This window comes from Anas acuta, chromosome 11 (assembly GCF_963932015.1).
Source record: "Anas acuta chromosome 11, bAnaAcu1.1, whole genome shotgun sequence".
In the NCBI taxonomy this organism is placed as follows: domain Eukaryota; kingdom Metazoa; phylum Chordata; class Aves; order Anseriformes; family Anatidae; genus Anas; species Anas acuta.
Window position 1 is genome coordinate 7,953,892 of NC_088989.1, and position 23,175 is coordinate 7,977,066.

Below are 23,175 nucleotides of genomic sequence, written 5' to 3' on the forward strand. Positions count from 1 at the left end.
ATGGCATTACTTAATTATTATCAGAGGTTTCTGGAAAAGGAATTGCTCTCGATAAATGTAAGGTATACACTCTCCCCTTCAATACCACAAAGTATGTTCTGAACAACTCTAGCAGATATAAACCAAATGCCCTTGGTGTTTGATGGGCTGTTAATCTCTCTCTCCCTTCGTTCTCTGCTCCCCCAAATTAGACAGTACAAGGGCACAGGACAAGTGGGTAGCTGTAAGGAGACTAAGCATAAGCAGAAAACATGACTATGACTTCTGACATCCAAAGCTTACAGAAAAGCTTGCTGAAGAATAAACAGATCGTAGGAAAAGCCCTTTTAAGTTAAAAGGCCTGTTTGTACCTTTAGCAGTGAGGAAAGTGGTGATAGTTCATCGAAATGAACGTGAAGCCTGTAAGAATATCATGGCCAGGAATCTTATTTTGTCTATGTTGAATAAATGTTGGTTATGTGGATGAAGAAGCCTGGATTCCACATTAACTCACAAAACCAACATCTGCAGGCTGTGGAGAGTGAACTGCAAAGCAAACCCATTTACTCTCTGATTGAAAGAGCACCCTGAATGCTTCAAAAATAAGGAGCTGTATGAATGGGAAGAGACTAAGCATTCTGGTAGGTTTACATCCTAGGCTTTTATTCAAAATGAACAAATAATCACAAAAAGTGACAGGGATGAGGACTGCCCTTCTAAAGCTTTCACCTCATGTCTGCAATACCAGTCACTATGAGCAATGAACACTGAATTCAGGAAACTTAGAAGACCGAGGAGTAAATGATCATCATTTTGAGTTATGATGTGGTTGGAAGTCCTCCTTGCCCTCAGCAATTGTTGCAATCCTCATCTGTAACCATTGCTGTTCTTACATTGACAATGCTTTCAACATTCAAAACCGGAGAAAAAAATTTAGTCTACACCAACCTGTGTTGTTATTATTATTATTATTTTTTTAATATATTGCTTTATAAATGTCTCTTTGTATGATACTTCAAATGTTTTTGTTCTGTTTTGGAAAAAATGGGATTTCTAACACATGAAACAACCCACAAAATGACAACCAGGCATGCAACCTGCTCCCATTCCAGCTTAAATGTTAGAGCTCAAATGGATTCTGACTTGTAAGGTGGCAGAGTGAAATACATGCCATTCACGGTGATAGAAGAAATGTTTTCTTCTTAACAGACTCAGTGTTCTACAAGAACCTGAATGAATTCGCATAGTTGCAACATTTGTAATAGCAGCACAATACGCATCGAGCATCCCAAGGCATTTGTTATCCTAAGTTGCATAGGTTGGCACTTCATTTTAAGGAAAGTAAAAATAAAAACCCACCCCTGCTTGTTATTGCTTTACTAGGCTGCTGAATCCTGGTATTTATCCAACCAGTTAAGATTGCTGAACTGATTTAATATTCTTACCCTATAATTTTACACTTAGACCACATCCCGCTGTGAAATAGCTAGTGCTAATGTTAGTCCAAATGCTGCTGTGGGACTTAGGACAGCACAGGGCACTTCAATAGCTGTATTTTATGGTTACAAGGAGAGAGAAAAAATATAATTTATCTGGTTGCTGTGGTTAATTCACAGTTTCACAGCAGAGGTATACTGTTCCCTCTGGGTACATCTACTTGTATTATAGGATATTTCATTCACAGTTCATCCGAGACATTCCTCTAACTCTCAGCCTACCAATTTATGTGAGAATACTAGAGATACCGTACACGATTTAGCATATACATACTAAAAATATTATATAAAACATAGGCATTAGCAACAGATCAATAAAGAACATAAACTAGCAACAAATCAAACAAGGATGGGTTAATAAATTGTTTCTTGCAGCTAAGAAAGGGAACAAAAAATGCACCCAGCCTCTTAAGAAATATTTCTATTTTTGACTTTTTTCCCCCAAGTTAATTTCACACAAAGCATGATTGCTAAGACTGATTTCTCGTTTTTAATAGCTGATCATTATTCTAAAATCCAGAGTTCAGAAGTTTTAAAGTTTCTTATAAAAAAGCTTACAATGAACTAAAGCTGAGTAGGAGAAGGCAGCAGTAACATCCTCTACTGCTGTGCTCATCAAAAACCTGCACTCCTCATGGTGTACTATTTCTCAGCAATTACAAACCACTTCTTAATGGAGCCTAACTTCAACATTTGAATATTTTAAAAATATTGCTTCAAAATTATGCATTGTAAAAATACCGCCTTTAATCCAGTTACTGCACAAATAAAACCTTGCTCTTTTTTTTTCAAGACCTCATCACTACAGCAGCACTGGGGAAGGCATTTCCAGAGAAAGTGTCTGGAATTAATCCATTTAATTAGTTCCACGGAAACAAAACAAAGATCAATTGCAGCTGCGCCACAGATTCCTCATTGCCTGACCTCAACTGTCCCTGCCTGCTCCCCTTTGCTCTCTCCCCAGAGGAAGGTATTTCTGCAAATATTGGGGAAATGCTGCCACACATCTACACAAAGCAGTGAGGAGTGTGTCAATAGCAGTTTTCCATCCTGCTGCCAAGACCTTATCCTCTTTAGCAAATTAGCATACCCTAAATGTCTCAGCTCTTATGGGACATGCTTCATAGCAAATTAAAGATTAAAATAAAAACTTTTTTGTTGTTGTTTCATTGTTTTCAAGGTCACCAACATGATATTTTGAATTCTAGTCTTCCACAACCAAAGCACATATTTTGCTGTTATTTGACTTACGATTGCATGCTTGACATTATCTTTTTAAAAAAGAGGTGATGCAGATCGGGGCTCCCACTGAGTTTGTAAAAGTGCCTGCAGAAAAGACATTCACACAACTGACCCGCACGGTACAAACATCCCAGGAGCTGTGGAACAAGCATGGTTTCAACTAAGAGCTCTCATTTAAATGCACTGTTAAAAATAACCACAATCCAGCAGGCACCAGGACTGCCTGGGCTGGGATGGGTGATTTGTGCGAGGCTTCATAGCTCTGAGAATTTAGCTCTTTAAGCCATCGCAGTTCCCTGTCTGCTCTGCAAGAAAATACTTTCCCATAACGAGCTCTCTGTGCATGGCTTGATTCGGCCACCCTAGGTGCTTGCTCGCAGGGTCCTTTCCCTTGACACGAGGGATGGCCTCATGCTGGCACTCGCCGCTGCTAATGGCAGTATTGACACGTGCAATACAGATGGATGCCTCGGATAGCACCCAACAGGGGTAACAAACCTCAGCTAGGCTCACCCCTGCTCTTCTTTTTCCAATCTTCCTATCATTGTTGTACTCTTAATTCTTCCCTAATTTTAGGCCCACTGCTGCAGGAGAACAGATGGAATCAAACTCCAAACAGATTTTTTTCCACCAACCTGCAGTCTCCTGACACAGCTGTCCTCTGCAAGCTGCCTGTGCCATTTCTTTCCTGCCTGTCTGTATTTTCCTCTCCCTCCCCAAAGCTACAGCCCCTTCCTCTGTCCCTACCCCACTTCTTAGACGTGCTTTTTACTGGCTTCATATTACTCACTTTAAACCTGATGCATTTGAATGGTGTCTTCTAAACACTTTTTCAGCCTTCTGGTCTGTGATTCACAGGACATTTATCACATTACTCCATTCCTCCTCTTTTTCTGTACTTGCATGTGTGCCTTAAAGCCTGCACGGCAGCGCTGTGGAGAATGAGCCTCCAAGCTCCCATGCAGGATCGATGACTCCTGTGCTGCACCTGACAAATGGCTGCTTAACCTTTTTTTGGAACGTAGAAATGATGGAAATTCTGTAGTCCACTGCTTTATTGTCTTTCCCATCATAAAGCTTTTTCTAATGTCAGACCTAAATTCCTCCCTTGCTTCAATTTAAACCTAAGACTCCTCATCCTAAGCACAATGGACGTAGAAGATCATTTATTCCTTGCAGATCCCTTTCATGTACGCAGGAACACTTGCATCCCCTCTCAGCTAACAATCCTGCCTGCCCATATGGTCTGACCAGCTTCCTCAAAGAAAAGGTGAATCTTGTGGGATATACCTCACCTCTCACAGCCACGGTCCTCTTTACACATGGAGATACACCAGCCTGCTGTAGATCTGGTTTGCTTTTCATTTACAAGGCAGCTGAGAGAAGAACACTGCTTCATGAAATTCAGATGAAGGCTGGCCATGCGTGACATAGGAAGAAGCTGGCTTCAGACACCTGGCAAGAAGTAACTCGTTATTGCACTTTTTGTGCTCCTGAGAACCCGTTTAAGGTGATGCAGGTTCTACAGTTATGTGGACTCAAATTTATGAGGGCAAGGTCTGATTTAACTGATAGCAGTTATTCAGAGTCACTCTATTAATATCAGTGGTGCTGTTCAGATTTAAACCTGAAGCAAGATCTAGACTGTGCTGTTTCCTTGAAATGGGACATCCCTGGGTCAAAATGTGCTCATTAATCTTTGATGTTGCTCCTGATGTTGTACAATGAGGATTAGAAATGCTCTTTTCTGAGTCTTGTAGATATCATTAAAGTTCTAGAAATCACCACGGACATGCATTTCACTTCTTTTAACTTCCCTCTGACTTCTTTTCTTTCTCCTTTCTTAAGACAACAATTGTTTGTTTGCAAAGCAGCAGCTCGCTACCGACCTCACCAGGGAGGAATCCAAAATCTTGCAGTGTTTTGCTTTGCTAGAAAAAGTGAAACTAGTGTTAATTAAAGAAGAGTAAAAGTAACAGGCATATAATTAGATAACATGCCCCCTTCCACAATCTAGCTCTTAACAGATCATCCAGCATGCTTAAAAAGCAACTTTCCATCTGCAAATCTGTCTCTCTCTCTTTTTTGTCTAATGAGCATGAGTTAGTCTGTTCAAAAGCCCAAATGGGCATCTCAGGGCCAATTCAGCAGCAGGGGGTCCGTTACTATAACAACTGACAACTCCTGTGATTTCTGAAAGGCCTCAAGTAGCCGTTTGGGAAACGGGTACTGAGGAAGAGGCTGGGAAGGCTGGGTGGTGCGGGATGTGGTGTCGAGGCCTCCCCTCTGCTCGCCACATCGGCCCTGCCTGCGCAGAGTAGGCCCCAGCACCCCAGCACCCTGACAGGGCAGCCAGGCCGGATCCGTCCCAGCTCCCAGTGAGAAGAGAGGATAAACCCCCCCCCAAGGCCCACGAAGGGAGGAAGAGCAGCACCGCACTACGCTTTGGCATTTGCGTTTCTCCTCATGGGCTCTCCCCCCTCGCTGCACATCACCAGATGAGAGCGGCGATGCAGTCGGAGAATTTTTCCTATCGATTTTCCCCGACAAGCGCTCAAAGAATGGTGCCAACAGCTAGAACAAGCAATGAGCGGCTGCCCCGAGCTTCAGGCTGGAAAGCAAGCTGCCTGCCGCCGGCACAAAGGCTGAACTCGGTTCCCCGCGTGGGATAAGAGGGAGATGATCACAGGCCTGCTCCCCTTTAATGAAAACGAGCAGTGCTTTGAGATACAGCACACAAAAGGGCTCGCTGTTTCAGTACCTTCACCTCCAGCACTGGCAAAATCAAATACAGCCTGGGTCTTCTGCCATAGAGGCTGGAGTGCTTTCCCTGCATTGCCTAGGTTGAGGCAGGGAGATCAGAGGGCTCTGAATCCAGGCTGGGCTGCACACTGCTTGCTGGGCAGTGATCCCTCTGACGCTGCTTTCCATCACACAAAGCTACATGCAGCCAACTCCAGAGCAAAACGCAGGCACGTCCTGCTCGGCGTGAGCAGGGCAAGGCTGGTTACTGAACCTCCGAACTGGGATGGTTACAGGGAGAGGTTTCAGGCACACAGCTCACCTCCGTGTTTCTCCTCATCTGCCTGTAGTGCTGCCCGTCTCCCAGCTCAGGAAATCTCTCCCCTTGGTTAACTCTCCCCGCTGCCTGTGACAACACGGGTTGCACCCCGAGGCAAAGCTGTCCTCAAGCCAAAAGGACATGGTCCTTTGGCACCACTGGGGCAGTGTCAGTGCGAGCATCCCCATCCTTCCTGCTCCTCCCTGCCTCTTGCTGGTCCCTTGGTCATGCAACTCTCTGGTTACTGCATGAAGCAGACTGGGAGTTAATCTGGTCTAAATCAGGGCATGAAAGACCCCCTCTTTTTAAAAACAAAAACAGTAAAAACAAAACAAAAAAAAAACAACACATGGATTATTTCTCAATCCAGCTCATCACGTGGTTGTACAAACATTTGCTTTGGTATCACAGAGGGCAGTGCAAGGGCAGGAACAGAGGAGGGTGCTTGATTCACTGCTGCTGAAATAAATACACTAGCAACTGCACCCAAGTCATTCTTAAAATCAGCACAGAGACTCTCAGAAAGTGTTACCTAGCATCCTCCAAGAGTGAGAAAGCGAGCAGAATCACAAGTATTTCAGAGTAAGCTGAAAGCAGCTTTTATCATTGTAAGCAAGCAATTTTACAAAGGTCTGTAAATTTGCAATGTTCCTTTTTCAATCAGTACAGTAGATGAACAACACACTGTGTACTCATAAAATAAAATCTAAAGATAGGTTCAAATAACAATTTCAGCACTTTTTACAACCTCCTACAGGCAGAAGTTCACATTTTTTTCCCAATGAAGTTTTAACACTCTTAGCTATGCGGCAGCACAAGTTACCCTGAATTTAGCACCAAATGGCGTTTTACCAAGGCATGGTTATTAGACATGATAACTACAACTGTCCTTGGTCCTACGCTGCAGCTTATAGTTCTAAATTGCAAACTGATTTACAAATACAGCTAACCGACCTTCCGTGGTGCTATTTCACCAGTGACTGAGTTCAGGTGCTGAAATATTGAACACCTGAGCTTGCTCCCAGTGAGGTCTTTGCCACCGAGTTCAACAGCAATGCAGCCAAACAGTAAGTGACTTGGCCCCAGGTCACACCGAAAATCAATGACAGTCAGAAAAAGAACCCTCATCTCCTGGTGCTCAATGTCATTTCTTCTGCACAGAAAGGCACTGCTGAAGAAGCGTGAGGCTCTGTCACAGGACCTGTTCCAGGGCCTCTGTTCAATTCAGTAGGATGCTTCCCAGAACCTAAGAAAACTCTTCTTTTAAATTCTGTACAGTTTTGCCTAAGGAAATTTAAAGGCCTCTTTTTCCCAAGCTGTCTCATATACACACATGACTATAAACAAGCAATGTAAGCTTGCTTGCTCTTTGAAAGGCAGCAGCTGTGTTGTTCCAAAAATCCCTCCTGAATGTAAACATATTAGCACTGTATAAACAGCTTGATTTAATAAGAAATGCAATACAACATTCCTGCTTTGTCTTTGGGATCACAATGTTGATAGTGGCAATAATTCAGAGGTGAATTATGGTATCTGCAGAAAAGAAAGAAACAGAAAACTCTCCAGCTATAGTTGTGAATTAATTTCTTCCTCTTAGCTGAAAATGAGAAATGGCTATAATTTAGTTCCCATTTAAAAGTTGCTGTTGGCTAAACTCTAAAATCTTAATTGCTTCTTAATATTCTCTGCTTATTTCCCCCTTTGAAACCATGGTCTATGGTATTGTAGTATTTATATTAAAAATCAGAATGGAAAACAATCAGGGGAAGGTCACCAGTCACTCCTGAAACTCCTTTCTTTTTTCTAAAGTGACAGAACGTAACGTGCATCTTAGTATTTTAGCTGATTTCCCAACCCTATTCACATTCCTGCACCTCTGTGAGAAAGAAAGTGCCACTGACCCCGGGTATCCCTTACAGTGTCAATACTCAGGACTTCTTCAAGTCGTGACAGGAATACAGTGAATGTTTCCAGGCATAGTATGGCTCAGCATGCTGTAGGAACTTGCCTTGTTGCAAAAAAAACTGAAGTCACACACAATCCCTAAATAGTTTGGAGGTCACTGCCAACACACGCTGCAATTCTCAAAGCTTGTAGAAAAGGTTTTAAGAGTAACAGTGGCAAAGATGGCAGAAAATCCAAGTCAAAATTTAAACTGACCTTGAAGAACTGCAGAAGGATCTCATGATACTGAGTCTGGGCATAAAATCACAGATGCAAAACAAATGCCCAGAAACACAAAAATAATGTGTTTGGGAAACTGCAGCTTACGATGCACACGCTTGAACGGGCTCTAGATGAGCTGGTAGTGCTCCAACAAAGATCATAAAATCGGAGTGAACAGTTCTCTGAAACACGCAGTGGTTGTCTAAACAGAACCCAATTTCAGGAACTAGTACAAATGGAATGAAAGCAGAAAAAAGAAATACCATTGTGCCACTGCAGAAATGAATGCTGTATGTTGAGTACTACACGGATCTGGCCTCCTCATATTTTCTATCTGCTAAGACTCTTAATTCTTTGCACTACAAGAAATCAGTTTCAGGTGCTAGAACTGGGAGCAGCAGCTTCCTTCGTCATGCCCATGACAGCTCAAGGACCAGCCAGGCCAGCTTTTCTGTAAGAGGAATCAAAGATGCACAGAAGCAAACTGTTGAACCACAGCCCGCCTGCTGCGAAGCCCAACTCCCATCCAGCCCCAGTGAACCTCCCTGGCTCCTGGTCATCCCGTGGTGCCGCTCTCTTCATTGTCCTGGGGTAAGAGGCAGGGCAATCTCTGCAGCTTCATTATGCTGACCTAGTTTATTTTCCATTCTACCAACTTAAAATCACATAGCCCTCTTTGCACAGCGGTGCCATTAAAAGTACTGAATTCAGGAAACTTTAGTAGAAAGGTAATTCAGAGCGGCTGCTTGCCTCTAAGTTCCCATCCCTTTTCATTACCGAGATGGCCATTGTGCTAAAAAGAAGGAAGTGATCCTTTCTCTTCAACATCAATCATATTCGTTCACCATTTGTCCAGGATCCACATGGAAAAGGAACTGAGAACAGCAAATTACCTCTGCAAATAAGGGAGTCTTGTTCAGAAATGGGACAAATCATTCCCAAATATATTAAATTACAAGAAGTCTCTAATGAACACAGCGTGGAAGTTCCACAGATATAGGGAAAGCTTCATCAAACAGTGGCTGCTCCCTTTCACTCACCTTTTCACATAAAGGGAACAAAAAACAAAGCTTCTTTCCAACCAGACATCATCACAAAACTTACTTCAGTTCTGTATCACAGAATGAGATACAAAGGCGCAGAACAGAGATAAACGTTTTGCCAAGCCTTCCTAAGCAACCCCTTAACTCCTTATTTTGGTCCCTGGATAACAGGGCACTGATGCAATGCAAAGAAGCAGAAGGCTTTGCTCTGCTTCATTGTTCTACTTATGTCACCTCTGTTCTCCAATCTTCTTATTCCCACTAATACTCAAAAATGAAAAAGGGAAAATATCATTTGTTTTTCCCTTAAAATGTATCGCCAAAAGGCAACCATGTCTCTTCTGCATTTTCTAGTTCTCTGGGTTGTATTTTGTAATGCTTTTTCTCACACCAAAACAAAGAATTGCTGTGCAAGAGAAGACCCCTTGGTCCAGCATGCCTGTCCCCTCGAGGGTTATCCTTTCATAGTAAGTGTTTCTCTGCTGTGCACTTCAATACCATGTTTCCCTTACTGAAAAATCTGTCTCAAACTCATTTTCATGCCATTTGCTTTGATGGTGTTAATTAGCAAATTATTCCATATGTTGCCTATTACATTTTAAGCTAAGTATTTCGTCCTGAAAATCCAGATCACTGTTCCTTTCAAACTTGTAAATTAGACTCTGAGGTGTTTGAGGTTCTGTTTTTTCCTTTCTTTGAAGCACTTACAAAGATAAACATTTTATTTTTCCTAAAGAATGGTAATCAAACTGAAAAGGGCACACAAAATGTTGTGTTACCACTTCAATGACATGGCCTGCACAACGTGAAATGTTACTGAGGATAATTTGTGTTCTAGTTCCTCGTTGATTTATTCTAAAACACGCATTTACTTCTTTTGTACTTGTTCTCTATTTGTTAAAAAAAATCCTCAGAACTATGAAGCTAGGAACAGGAGCTTATTTTGAATTGAGAACATGTGCCTTCAAGTTTGCTTATTGTTCTCCAATTTGTTGCTTCATGTTTATCCAAAACTTTTGACCATGATGTGACATACCCTTCCATGCCTATATTAATTTTAAATTTCTACATTTTTTTTTTAGCATCAATTATACACAATAAATTGATCCACTACTGTCAAGTGTATTAACGTATTACGTGTTCATAATTCTACCAAAGCTATTGATGAATGTTAATTACTCGTGAAAATTCTGGAGAGCAGATAAAAAACAATTGCTGCAACAAAAATGTTTTGTTATGCAAAACAACAAACTACATTACTGGAAAAATAATTTGGTTTCAGTTAAAGCTTTTGTTCACTTCCTTGATTTATGTGCCTGTTTATTATTGCTAAGCAAATAAAAACGTCATGAGGTAGATGGTTTGGAATTTGAAAGACAAAAGGCATTTAAGTAACATATATTAATTTGAGACTTAACTGATATTATTATCTATAAAAAAAACAGTATTTACCAAAAATTAGTCTCTAACAATTGGTCACTAAGCCAGTGCTTTCCAACTTTAATATTCTCTCAAGGAGAGTACTGATACTAAATTTTCAAGTATTTCTCTCCATGCACCGCAGAAACACAGAATGGTTAAGGGTGGAAGGGACCTCTGAACATCATCTAATCGAACCCTCCCGCCTAGCAGGATCAACAATGAGAGGTATCAACACTCTTCTTGGTAACTGCTGTTAGCATTTTATTTCTAAACCCTTCTTCCTTAGAAGAGCATTTTCTATCAATGCAAGATAAATTCTACAAGCCCTTTATTATAGTGCTTCAGGATACATACACCATATACTTCAAGGGCTTGTCTGGTGTGAATATGACCAAGCTTAGTTCTTCAAATGAAAAAAAATGAGAGAGATTTTTGAAAAGCAGTACACTGAAGGATGAGATACTAAATTGGGATGTTCAGAACCTTTGCAACTTTAGCATTTGTGCACATATCACTGCTATTTTATTTACTGTTTTACTGTGATCACGTTATTTACTTGCAACTGTTAATAGAAATTAATTTCACAAGAATATTGTCATCTACTTGTTAATATACTTTAGAATGTTTCCAGTCTCAACAATTTGGCCAATTAACTGTCAGTAAAATGGGTGCATTGAAAAACAGATCGGTATTTTTTTAATTGATTCTGCAGATATAATGATCAATAGACTGCTATTTCTCACCAAGGCTACTTTTCTGTGTCCCATCTAAGCAGATTTTGAAATAATTCCAAAATGCCTTGTATAAGGCTAATGCCTGGCTAATTTTCACTACAAGAAAAATGAAGTATCTTAGAGTTCTGGTTCTGGCATAAGAAGGCACCACAGGTTTTGTTTTACTCTAAATCACCTAGAGTTGTATTTGTTGATGCTAAACCTAATTTCCACCACTGAGACTGGTTGGTGTAAAGGATGTTATCTCTTTTTAAGAAGCAATCTTTACTTGCAAGATCTTGCAGTCTGTACTTGTGAATGCTTCACCAGTGCTAAGGAGCTCCTACACAGAGCATTGCTATGTAATGTGCAACAACTTTATCTCGCTTTTGAAGAAGTGAAGTCAAAGGAAAAGAATGAACGCCTTAAGATCACACAAAGTCAGTGGCAAAGTCACACATGGAAGCTAGCACAGTCTCACTAGGCTTTTAATAGCTATCTAAAATGAACTAATTGTGAAAATATTTGTTGACATTACAGCTGGTTCTACCACTGCTACTAGTAACTTCATGACACAAAAATTTAATATTTGAGATGGCTGAATAGTTAACCAACAGAGCTGTTTTAGCATCTGGAGAGATATCTAATGCAACTATCACCACAACATCCAATAAAATAAAAAACATGGGACCACATTAAAAAATACCATCCAAAATGTGTTTTAAATCATGATCAGTTTCCCCATCTAAAGAAAACAGGCTCACCTCCAGTAGACAAGCACAGCAATGAGAAGAATGAGGCACACGAAGGTCAGTGCTGAGACCACAATAAGTGGGATGATCCATTCCATTTTACCAGGAGAAGGTCTCGTGGCCATGCTGGAGCTGTTCTTGTCAGCTGTGTATTAAACACATAATAAAGACAATCATTAAGTGTAAACAGAGTTACTGTATGGAAACATGTATAAGCAAAACAAATAGCTTGTGCATTTTACATGATACGAGCAAACACCCAGAACAAAGATCTTCTAATTGCAGGGTGGGATTCCACTTGTCTTTAGTCTGAAACATTAGAGCACAAAAGTATGGTGTTTATTGCCTCATATGGCTTGGATTTTACTGCTGCCTGTAATTACAGTCTCATGCACAATTTTAGGACTCTATCACTCAAGCACCTATTATCAGATGTGGAGGACCCTGCCGAGTCATTCCACCACAGCAACAAAGTAAATGTTTTGCTCCATCATTAGTGTTTGCAGGTAAATGCACCCTGTTTCTCAACACTGCAGGGCAGCTCTGTTTGCAAAGCTCAGCATAATACTTTGCTTCAGAAATAAATTTCTTGGTAACTATCTTCAAATAAAAAATCCTCAACATGCTGGGTGTCATGTCACATCATTTGCTGAATTGTCACAATCTGGTGAGTTACTGCATACGAAAGCACTTTTTAGCATATGGATTGTCAAGATGGATGGATGAATGAATGGATAGTATGTGTTGTAACTGACAGAAGAAATTGTTATGTGGCAGCTTTTGAACAAAATTTAAGTTGGTCAATATATGAGAGCTGGCCGAGAAACTCCATTTTCACTTTTTGCATGACTCTAACACCATGCCAAAATTACTGTATCATATGTAAGATAAATATCTAGGAGTTCTTCAGGTACTGGAGCTAATAAGAATAGACCCTACACCTACACTGTATGTCAAAAAACAACAAAACTGTGTAAATTCGAGTAGACTTGACCAGGGATTTTAGATAAGATTTTCAGGTAATCCTGTTTGGACTCAAAGATCCCTGTGAGTCCCTTCCAACTTGGAATAGTCTATGATTCCAATAACATGATAGTCAGAATTGAATGATAAATTAAGAAATAATTATAAAAAATTATAAATCAGAAATACAGAAGCAGATTCTGTATTTCATTCATGTTTCCTAAAAAACAGACAGTAATTGATTAATACCTGTCAACAGGACTTAAAGGGAAAGGATTAGTGTAAACAGCTTCTGATTTGAATGAGGACTGAAACGTACTTGAATTCTACATATTAGACCATCAGGTCCTTCCTTACCAATGTGCTTCCTTGCCCTCACTCGCTATTGTATTATCATATCTTCTGAAACTGCTGCAAATCCTACCAGAAGAACATAATTGCCTTTTCACCGTAGGCAGGCAAAACACAGATAATTGGAAGTCACCAGATGTCACATAATATGAAGTCATACTCTATTTTAATAGCATTTAGATTATATTCCTCCATAGGCAGGAGTAAAATTCAACTAACATGGAAGTAAAGGTTAATTGTAAATGCTTTTGCCTGACTGCTGAAAACAGAGCAAGGCTGCAGGCTGCTGCAAGCCCAGCAAGAAATCTTTCTAGTTTTAAGAACTAGGCTGATGGAGGTAATGCCCTTTAGCAAGGGACCTAAATGAGGTGCTAATCAGAGGGATGTTTGGTGGAAGTGAACGTGCACGGAGTGTAGAACTGATCAAAAGAGAGATGAGGAGCCACTGGTCTCCAACTTCAGTAAGAACGGCTACTGAGGTTACCAACAGAACCACTCTGCAGAACAGGCACACGATGTACTTAGAGCACGTGGTGAGTGTTAGTCTTCACAGCATACTAATAATATGCTAGATACCATTTTCAAGACAGGTTTTTGATTTCCCTGACCAGCAAAGAGTAAGGAAAAGAACAACCCGACAATGAGAGCAAAGGCTTATTCTCTGTATTTACAAAACCTGCAGAAATCATAAGCCTTGAGGCATTGGTTTTTATCAGTGCATTTCAAATCATTTATTATCGTGGAAAAATTAAGTCTGGGAGGTGTTGCTAATCAGAATGGCAAAAAAAAAGACAAAGTAAAAAGCATGCAATGTAATAAATCTTAGTAAGGAGCCAAATGGTCCTACCACTTTACATCTATATGGGTATTACTTCATTTCACACCAAGGACAATATTCTATTCAGTTTTACCTCCACATATTTCAACACAAAAACGTATGTTTTTGTTTGCATGGAAAGAAAATTAAATTCCATTGTAAGCACAGCATGGGCTGGAGTCCCAATGCACGCTATTAAATTCTGCAATGCTCATGACGCTCCTCTTACTCAGTCTACTGTGGAGAACACACTTATCTGACCCTGCCAACTCTGTATACCACAGATGTGAGGATCAGTAAGCGCTCAGTATGCTGAGTGCCAGAATTGCAAATGCCATTCCTGCATGCTGACGGCTGGCCCCAGCTTCCAGTTGGGAATGTCCAAGCAGTGATGTGCTGAAGAAAAACATAAACCATTCCTGTACTGTATTTGAAGAGAAAGTCTTAGGTGTTTTCCACTGCTGAAGTAAAGTGTTGAGAGAGGTTAAACAAACCAACACCAATAAAAGTTGCTCTAAGAATGACAGCTGAGGCCAGAAGCACAGCAGTACAGCTGGAGTGCTGGCAGGTGTCTCTTGAGTGTCATTGCAAAAGAGCCTAAAAAAAGCACACTGGGTAACGTGGAAAAAAATTGAAGAAAACACACACAAAGGACAGATCTGGGCCCTTATATTTTCCTATTTTTCTCACAACTAAATACCATACAATAAAAAATGCTCTGCATTTTACTCTTTCTTTACTAAAGTAAGAATGTTGAGGCATGGTAGCACCAACAGCATAACCTTGTAACTGTGCCCATGTAACTACTTCAGGGGAAAAAAAAAAAGCTTAAAAATGGACCAGGAAACTCCATTTTTTCTAAGAAATGTAAACAGTTTCCAGTGGCATATGCCTTCGTTGAATTAATTCAGTTTGCCTTTTACTGGCTTGGAATACATCCCGGTAGGAAGGAATAAAAATTATTACAGCATATCTGTTTCAGGAGGTCCCACATGACACCAGCCCAGCATTGCTAAACCAACTTCTACATCTATAAAATCCGCAATGCTTGCTTTCCTGTGAACCGCCCATTCAGCAGTGCCATCCAGGGCCTGGATGGATGAGGCCCTGGCATGGAGAGTATCAGAGAGCACTGGGCAGCGAGGGGTGCTTTGGCAGTGAAACTCCTGCCCAAAGGTCAAGGCATTCTCCAGTCTGTGAAATGTACAGTTTTTCTAGATATTCTTGCTAATTGGTTACTGAGAATAGAAAAGTGTTTATTTCCCTTAAGTTACACTGCTTGCTATAATAAGCAACCACAGCCTTAATATATAATGGATCTGCCTTTTTCTTTTGAAACTTCCCTTTATCAGCCCTTGATATTGCACAAGCAGCCAGTACAAAGTTCTGTTTGTTGTACTGTTGCAGATACTGATAACCACGACAATACACGTTCTGCACGCCCAAAGAAAACCACTGCAGAATTGTCTCTGCCCTCTGGTCACTTAAAAGAAAGTCACCTGCCCACCCCTCCTTTGAGTAAATAAAATTACAGACTTATATAAAACTATCGGTTAATTCTGGAAAATAATATTGGCCATGTCATTCAATTACAAAAAAGCAAAAATGTATGTTCTTTTAAAAACGATCACTTCCACACAAGCTCATATCATTGGATAGCTATTTTCTTCCTATTTCTTTAAAGGCATTTATGCAGCATTCATACTTAGAAGCTGCACACAGCTAAGCATGGCTTTTCACTGCTTTGTAAACGGATGCCAATCATGTTTAAACCTGATGTCGGATAACTGAGATTCATACTGTTTGCACGCATCAATTTTTTTTTTTTCAGTAATCCAATTCTTTTATACACAAGCCATTTTACCGCTTGCTTCCATAAACTGCCATACAAAATGGCTCATGTGCCACATGAAAATACAGCTTAATAATCCTTGCTGTGTATGGAGAAAGAAAGAATTACACAGATGTTTAATTATCTTAATGAGGTTACCCCCAAAAGGCTTTTGTAACCTCAGACCTGGCAAGGACTCTTCTAAAAACTAAAATTCACTCTGTTAAAAGTATATGCCTGGCATGAAATTTAGCCTGCACATTGTAATCTCTCTACACAGCCCTCTCCATCAGAGGAACTCAAAATAAGTGGGTGGGCACTGAGGATGGGAGGACCCGGATGAAGTTTTGATCAAGGTCCTAACACAGATCTCTGTTCTTGGTCCCGGCTCATGACTCAGGGAGAAGCCCCAGCCAGACGTACGTTCATTGCTCACAACAGCTCTTTCTTTATATCCTACCAAGTACAAAGGATCTGTTTAACTGTCTGGCACAACAAACCAGAATTCTGTTGGGTTGTGTCTGTCTAGCCTGATTAAACTGAATCATCCTATTTCCTTTTTTATTTCCTTTTTTTTTTTTTTTTTTTTTTTTTTTGGAGGGAAGGGAGGAGGGGAGAGCATCATTCTAATTGCTGTTTTTCTAATTTTCAGGTTTCAGAGTCATGGACAATGCTGCGCAGCTGCGTGTGTAACAGTTGCAGATCAAAGGTACAATTAGTCTAATGTGGGCAACAAAACAGAGAAAGGGATGATCAGGAAAATGAAAGAGGAGAATGCAAGCAAGCGCTCAGTGACAGAAGAAAATCATTAGCGTTGGCCAATACCACCAGACAAGAAGAGGCCAATGCCATTTGGAAAATAATGACATGGCCTCAGGAGAGGTGTGTGTATGTGTGTGTGAAATAAGCACTAAAAGAAAATGAGCCTTGCTGTACTAATTGGCCTCGCACTTTCCCCGTAATTTCTCATGTGTTCCCTGCTCTCCTCTAATCATCCACACTCGTGAGTACTTCCCCATTCAGTTATCTCCTTACAACTGCTAATTTGATGCTATATAATTAATTTTACAAGTGTACATTGTTATGAAACAATTTTCTACTCTTTAAAATGATTAAACTTTCTACTCACAAAAACATTTTGGAAACCCTGACAGCTTTTTAAGAACTGATTTCCTGGCGAAAAGATGCATCCAAAAAAGTTTCTGCCCTCTACGGGACACAGTAAGCTCCAGTGGCTTTGTCTCAGCTCAATTTCAGAAGCAAGCTGCACCTTCATTTAACTGTCCTGATGCTCAGGAATTATTTCAGAGAATTCTGGCAATATCCTCTTGACTTTGCTAGTTGTTGTCCTGATCTCAGGTTCACCTGGTTGTGGAAAATCTTTAAGTCCTTTTATCAGAGGAAGAGGTCCCTTTTATGCCTGGAGTTTCACTGAACTCAACTGCTTGTGTGAGCTAGGTCTGGTCTGTTTGTATGAATTAGATTTCCATGTTACTATGGAAAAAAATCAATCCGAAGAAACCAGTCACAGGCTTCATGGTTGTGTTTGGCTTATGGGCCCATTTCCCAGGTGTGAGCTTTGCTGGCTGGTCTCTTTGGTAACCCAGATCCAGCCTGGGGGAAAGTTCCTCCGTCTATGCTCCTTAGTCTTCTCACAGGGATAACAACCCCAGAAGGCCAGCCAGGCCTTACTCAGACACATCTAGTGAAATATTTGGGCAAATTCCTAGTAAAGCAGACCTCAGCTATTCATTGTAGTAGCCTGGAGACAAAAAATGTAAAGAAAAGGAGGAAAAACTCACCTGAAGAGACTTTGAAGGACAAGATCCTCACAACTGGTACAGAGGGATTGAGACTCAGAACCTCTGTCCCCAAACCAGTAAGAAGCATCTCCAAATCTTCTCAGAGCTGAGAAGTGTTAGCTTTACGCAATGTCTAGGCAAGGAGTTGCCACGCTTGTGAGCAGCCTAGCTTCTCCCCCTTGAAGTCAAGGACAGGGAATGAACCTCCACCTCAGGGAAAGTAGCACAAATGCAGACTTCTTCTCTGAAGAGCCACCAAGTAGTCTCCTCAGTTCCCTGAAGGATCTGGGAGAGGCTCATCTGGGAACAAGGGGACAATCTGGGAATGGTATAGCTCCTTCTCTTCTTGGCAGGTATGTAACCAGTAGTTTAACAAAGATTCAACCAAGGTCAGCTTGGGTGAAACAGATGACTTTTTCTCCTATCTTTTCCCCCAGCTAATGGTGGTTATTTCAGATTTAATTTTCTACACATGGAAGCCAGATGTGTAAGATACAAGGATCTTCAGAAGTTATTCTCCCCCCATATAAGCATGGAAAAACCTAATTTGCAGAGTCCTTTCAAGACCAATCCATCTTTGTGTGCAGTCTTCAGGTAGGGTCACTTCCAGCCTCCAAGCCTGCAAGTGAGCAGAGCTCTTAAAAGAGCCTGTCTGGTAGGAGGCAAAGCTGTATTGAACCACTTTCAGCAATAGCTCTCTGCATGCTAAAAAGAGACAGAATTCACTTCAGACTAAGAGGATACAACCAGCAAGTACTTCTTAGCAATATGAACAATATTTCCCCAACTTTTCATTGATCTTTATCTTCTTCATGGTATAAAAACCAATCTAATAACAATCCCTTTGTCAGGAGCTAAGAAGCATGACCAGCTACCCATCTTTCCTTCGATTTACATTAGGCTGAGAATAAGCCATGAGGGCTTTTGCTAGGGCTTATATAAGGGATGTCATATTTGGGCCATTCAAGAATCTGGTGCATGAGAAACCAGGAAGCAGAAAGCAAGACCAACTAAAGACAGCCGCTCCAGAGGCAGGTTCACCCAGGCAGATCAAACAGTTGGGGTTCAAACCTAAATGGTGCTGAATGCCTACTCTCAGCATTGCAAAGCACGGAGAGGACACGTTCCCGCCTTCCTGCTAAAAGGTTTTTAGGGCAAGTGGCGTGTTGAAAACTGCCTGATAGGCATCTCACAGTACACTTAGAGGGAGCACTGGACTTTGAAGAAGATAGCCAGGTGAGGAATAAGAAAAACAGCAGTGTATTTAATATATATATATATATATATATCTGCAAAACCCAGTGCAAGTTTCTTGGATTCTTCATTAATCTGTTCTCTTACAGAACAGTTATGATTCACAGTATTACAGTCAGGTCAGCATTTCTGTAACAAATATTATTCAAGACTGGATTTAACTTTGTTTTTTTAAATTGGTTATGAGCTATAACTGAATGCACAATGTCTGCATTTTTGTGTTTGTAAATGTAGGGAAAAATAAATATTTAAGGTTTTTTTCACAGTATTCTAACTCTAGAGCTGCTTTGATGAAAAAACAAAATTAGAAAACCGTCTATAGATTAGCAAAATAAACAGTAAAAAAACAAACAATAAAAACATGCACTATCTTATAAATGCTGTCATAATATACACAATCACTCAGACAAACTCATTGCCATATCTAAATCCCAGTCCTTACTCTGCAAATAGATCTGTATGAAAGTAGTCCATTTCTCCTTGCAAATTTTTCCTCATCAGTGTGTAGAGCTTCCCAAGCAGGAGTATGTATATAGACCTGGTGCACAGTGAGTTGGGAGCACCAGGGGCATCTCTTTGCATAGGCTTGTGCAGCAAATTCTGACCACACAAGACTTGGTGCACAAGATCACCAGGGCATGCCTCCAAAGGCTGTACTTGCTGTGTGCATACTGTGGAATAGGTACATATATCCAGAGCTGATGTGAACAGGAGCATCATTAATTCTCATCAAGACAAATATAGCAAATCTGTGAGCTCTGCCTGGCTAAATTTTTTTCACAGGGAAAAAAAAGGAGGTAAGCATGGTGCAAAAGGTGCCTGGTCTTAAAAGATCAGAGCACGTAGATTTTGTGGTGACAAATAAACCAACATCTATCCTGTATTTTGGAGAATGTCTCAAAACCAATCAGGGAGAATCCTGCAGATAAACAAAATTAGCTTATAGCATACAGAGCTTCCCATGAAACACCAGCTCTGCACAGCAACCAATCTTCCAATTAATTTCACAACCATAGTTCACTGCATTTCCCCCCCCTTTTAAAAATAAACAAACAATCAAAAATAATGCTTCTTGTAGCCTTTTCCAAAACTTTTTCCGAATTTCCTTTTCTAGTAAGAAGCACAAGAGGCACGAAACAGTCCTAATAAAATAAAAATACCATTCTTTCCTGTCGCTTTCCCCCAGTAATAATTTCTTGGTTTGGTCCTGTGATGGCCTGTCTATCGTTGAATCCAGGCACCGCAAAAATCTACCAAACGGACATCAGTAAGGAATTTGGTTTGTGCAATTTTCCAACGGTCTTATGCTGGTAAAAACAAGGTCACTCACCTGGGTTAATGGTGATGAATTTGTTGTCTGAGGGGTATTCCTCTGGAAACCTGTCATCCTTCGGAAGAGGTTTTCTTGTTGTCTCTGGTCTTCTTGGGATCTTCCCCAGGTAAAGTTCGTTGGTGAATGTTGGCGGCACTTGGGTGGAAGGGAGAGGCTGGGGCTGAGCATCTGCTTCGGTAAAACTCTCCTCAGGGTGTCCAGCCTTGGGGGCAACATTTTGGTTTGGCTCTTCACCCGATATGGTTTTATTTCCTTCCTCCTCAGCAGTCCGGTTGGGGGAAGCCGTGGCCACACTGGGCTCTGTGGTATTACGCGCCTCCGTGGCTGCCGTCGCCCTGCTTTTCTCCTTCTTCTCGGCATCCTTTTCATCTTCTTCCTCATGCTCCCTCTCTCCGTCCTCACTTTCACTCTTTTCGTCCTTTTCCCCCTCCTCGGCTCCCTCGCTGTCCTTCGTCAGCGCCGAGTCCCGCTCTGGCCCTGGGGAGGCGGCGGCAGCAGCCTCGGTGGTCGCTACCACGGGCCGGCCAGCCTGCTTGCTGGGGGCGGCTGCCGCGGGGAGGCGGGTGGGCCACACGCTGCTGGGGAAGGAGGAGATGCCACCACCGCTGAAACCCAGCCCCGCCAGCAAGGTGCTGGTCACCACCGAGGCCACGGTGGCCTGGCTGCCGCTGGAGGAAGGCCCCATCCCCGTGGCCATGGAAACGAAGGAGAAGGGGAGCCCCGAGGAGGTCCACGTGGAGGAGCCAGAACTGATGGGAGCCATGTCAGCTGAGGAGGCAGGAGAGGCCGTGGGCTTGAGGAGGTCAACGGCAGCAGAGAGGAAGAAAACACAGCAGAGAGCATCAGCAGGGTCCCCTGTATACTACTTGGGATCAATTTTCTTTTGCTTTCCCTCCCTTTCTACACAAATGCAATTCTGCTATTAAAAAAAACAAAGACCTAAACCACCTAAATGCAAGGCCAAGCCAGGAACAGCACAAGCAACAGAGCCATGCTATGGCAAACAACGCTGAGAGGAAGCTTGTGTTTGCCATTTCTGAACGATCACTATCATCAGAAGCCTCTTCATCATTATCTTTATTTTACAGTGGGACCTTCTCCACCCACGTCACTGGTGACTTGTGTGTAAAGTTTCCTCTCGGTTTGGGAAAAGCTTTAAAGAAGTTTAATGAATTTAGCTGCATTACTCACATCTCTTTAATCCCCAGAATACATAAGTTTAAAAAATACAGTATTACATAAGGGCTGTCCCAGAATAAGCGCTGTGCTGCCAATGTGTGCATCCATGGCTGGTGGGTCAGCTCTGACAGGGAACTCTGGCTCTTCCCACATGCATTGTGAGGGCCTTGGACGGTATTTTTATTTCCTCAATTTACCTATCAGAACCCTGGTGTATATTTGAAGAACTAAACAAGCAATCCACCTCCTTAAATTACATGTGGAAAAAACACTGAAATTCAGTCAGTTGTCTATGGCCAAGGAGTAATTCTGTGCAAGAGCCAGGATCAACATTTCTGTTCAAACCATTTTACTATGTTCCCTCTCCATCTTATTCAAAAATGTCTCACATTACTGAATTCATCAGCAAGAAGAGCATTAGGTGGGAATGCACACATCATACAAGGGCACACAAGAGTTAAATAGGTCCTACTAAACCTTGAACAAGACCATAAAATGTCTATGCATTTCTGGAACTGAAATCTCTGCCTTAACGGTATATCTGCATCTCTCTGCAATTCCCAGTTTCAATCAGGCCATGTAGTCGAAATACTGCAGCAAAACAAGAAAGGCTTTCTCATGTTATTTTTGACCAGCTGCAATCACAGAGAAACAGAGATCTCAAAAGAAAACCTGTGCTTTAAAGATTTCAAGCCAAAACTTTAAATAAGCATCGAAACTTTCGGATACTTATCAGCATAAATCCCTAAGGCGTTGTGAGATTTGCTTGTTGCTGGCATGTATGGTCTCAAAGCTGGACTGAGTATTAAAATTTGACAGCAGATTTTATAAGTCTAGAATAGCTCTATACATCATTAAACAAACATTAATCATTCAAATTCAAGCTTTGTATGCGTTACTTGCTTACTAGGGAGTATATCAAACTGGAACAGAATAAAACCAGAAGCAACGTACTTATAGCAAATTCAATAGCATGAATTCAGTCCATAAATTTGATTGAACAGTTCAGTGCACTGAATACAAGAATTTTAGGTTAGGGGTAGTTTAAGTAAGCTTTCAAAACTGAAAGGTGCTTTTCAAAACTGAAAGAACGTATTCAATTTTTACTATAAATGTACCAAGATTTCTGATTCAGGAATACAAAAGCCTTTTTCAGTGACTTGTTAGAGTCTCGGCTGAATTAAAATTAAAACAAAAAGTTTGTTAAGGCTTTATTCACACAGTAGCAGATAACCTTAAAGCATTGGATGAATGAAGATGCTGTGCATGAAGCCTGATTCCTGTCGCATAGACTTTTGGCTATATAGTTAATAAATGCAGTTAAATTTATTTACATAGTCAGCATTAAGATTACGTAACCCCTCTAAATGAGCTCAATAAATAGTTTGGAAGATTTTTTAACACTTGATTCCCCATTGGTTAAGGCTCTTGGAATGTGAAGCAAGAAAGCCAAAATCCCTTCAATGTTTTAGGTAGGTTATGAAACCTTTTGTGGCAGGTTTGAACAACCACCTTCCCAGGAAAGCACAGGCCTGCTGCAGATTTACAACATCGTGCTGCCACCTGGTGGGAACGCTGCCCCAAATTACCAATACCCATCAGCTCACGGCAGTGATTTATGACCACAACTTACCACTCCTGTTTTCACAATTCTGGTCCCCTCGAAAATTCGAGTAGTGTTAGCTGAGAAACAAAGAATAACAGCGTTTCAGCGGGTTGGGAAGGGAGTCAGGAATTGACAGCCGTATCAGTATACAATTCTTGCTAAACA

At 41.2% G+C, this 23,175-nt stretch overlaps 1 protein-coding gene across 3 annotated transcripts in view; it reads right to left on the bottom strand.

Annotated features, from left to right (window-relative positions):
• PTPRG (protein tyrosine phosphatase receptor type G) overlaps positions 1 to 23,175 on the bottom strand; it is a 398,462-nt gene that overhangs the window by 53,798 nt on the left and 321,489 nt on the right. For all 3 annotated transcript variants that reach the window (XM_068694010.1, XM_068694009.1, XM_068694011.1), the window contains 3 exons: positions 23,038 to 23,087; positions 20,223 to 21,018; positions 11,887 to 12,019 (listed from right to left, as the gene is read on the bottom strand). In XM_068694010.1, coding sequence (XP_068550111.1) covers positions 11,887 to 12,019; positions 20,223 to 21,018; positions 23,038 to 23,087 — 979 coding nt within the window. The remainder of the gene's footprint in view (positions 1 to 11,886; positions 12,020 to 20,222; positions 21,019 to 23,037; positions 23,088 to 23,175) is intronic.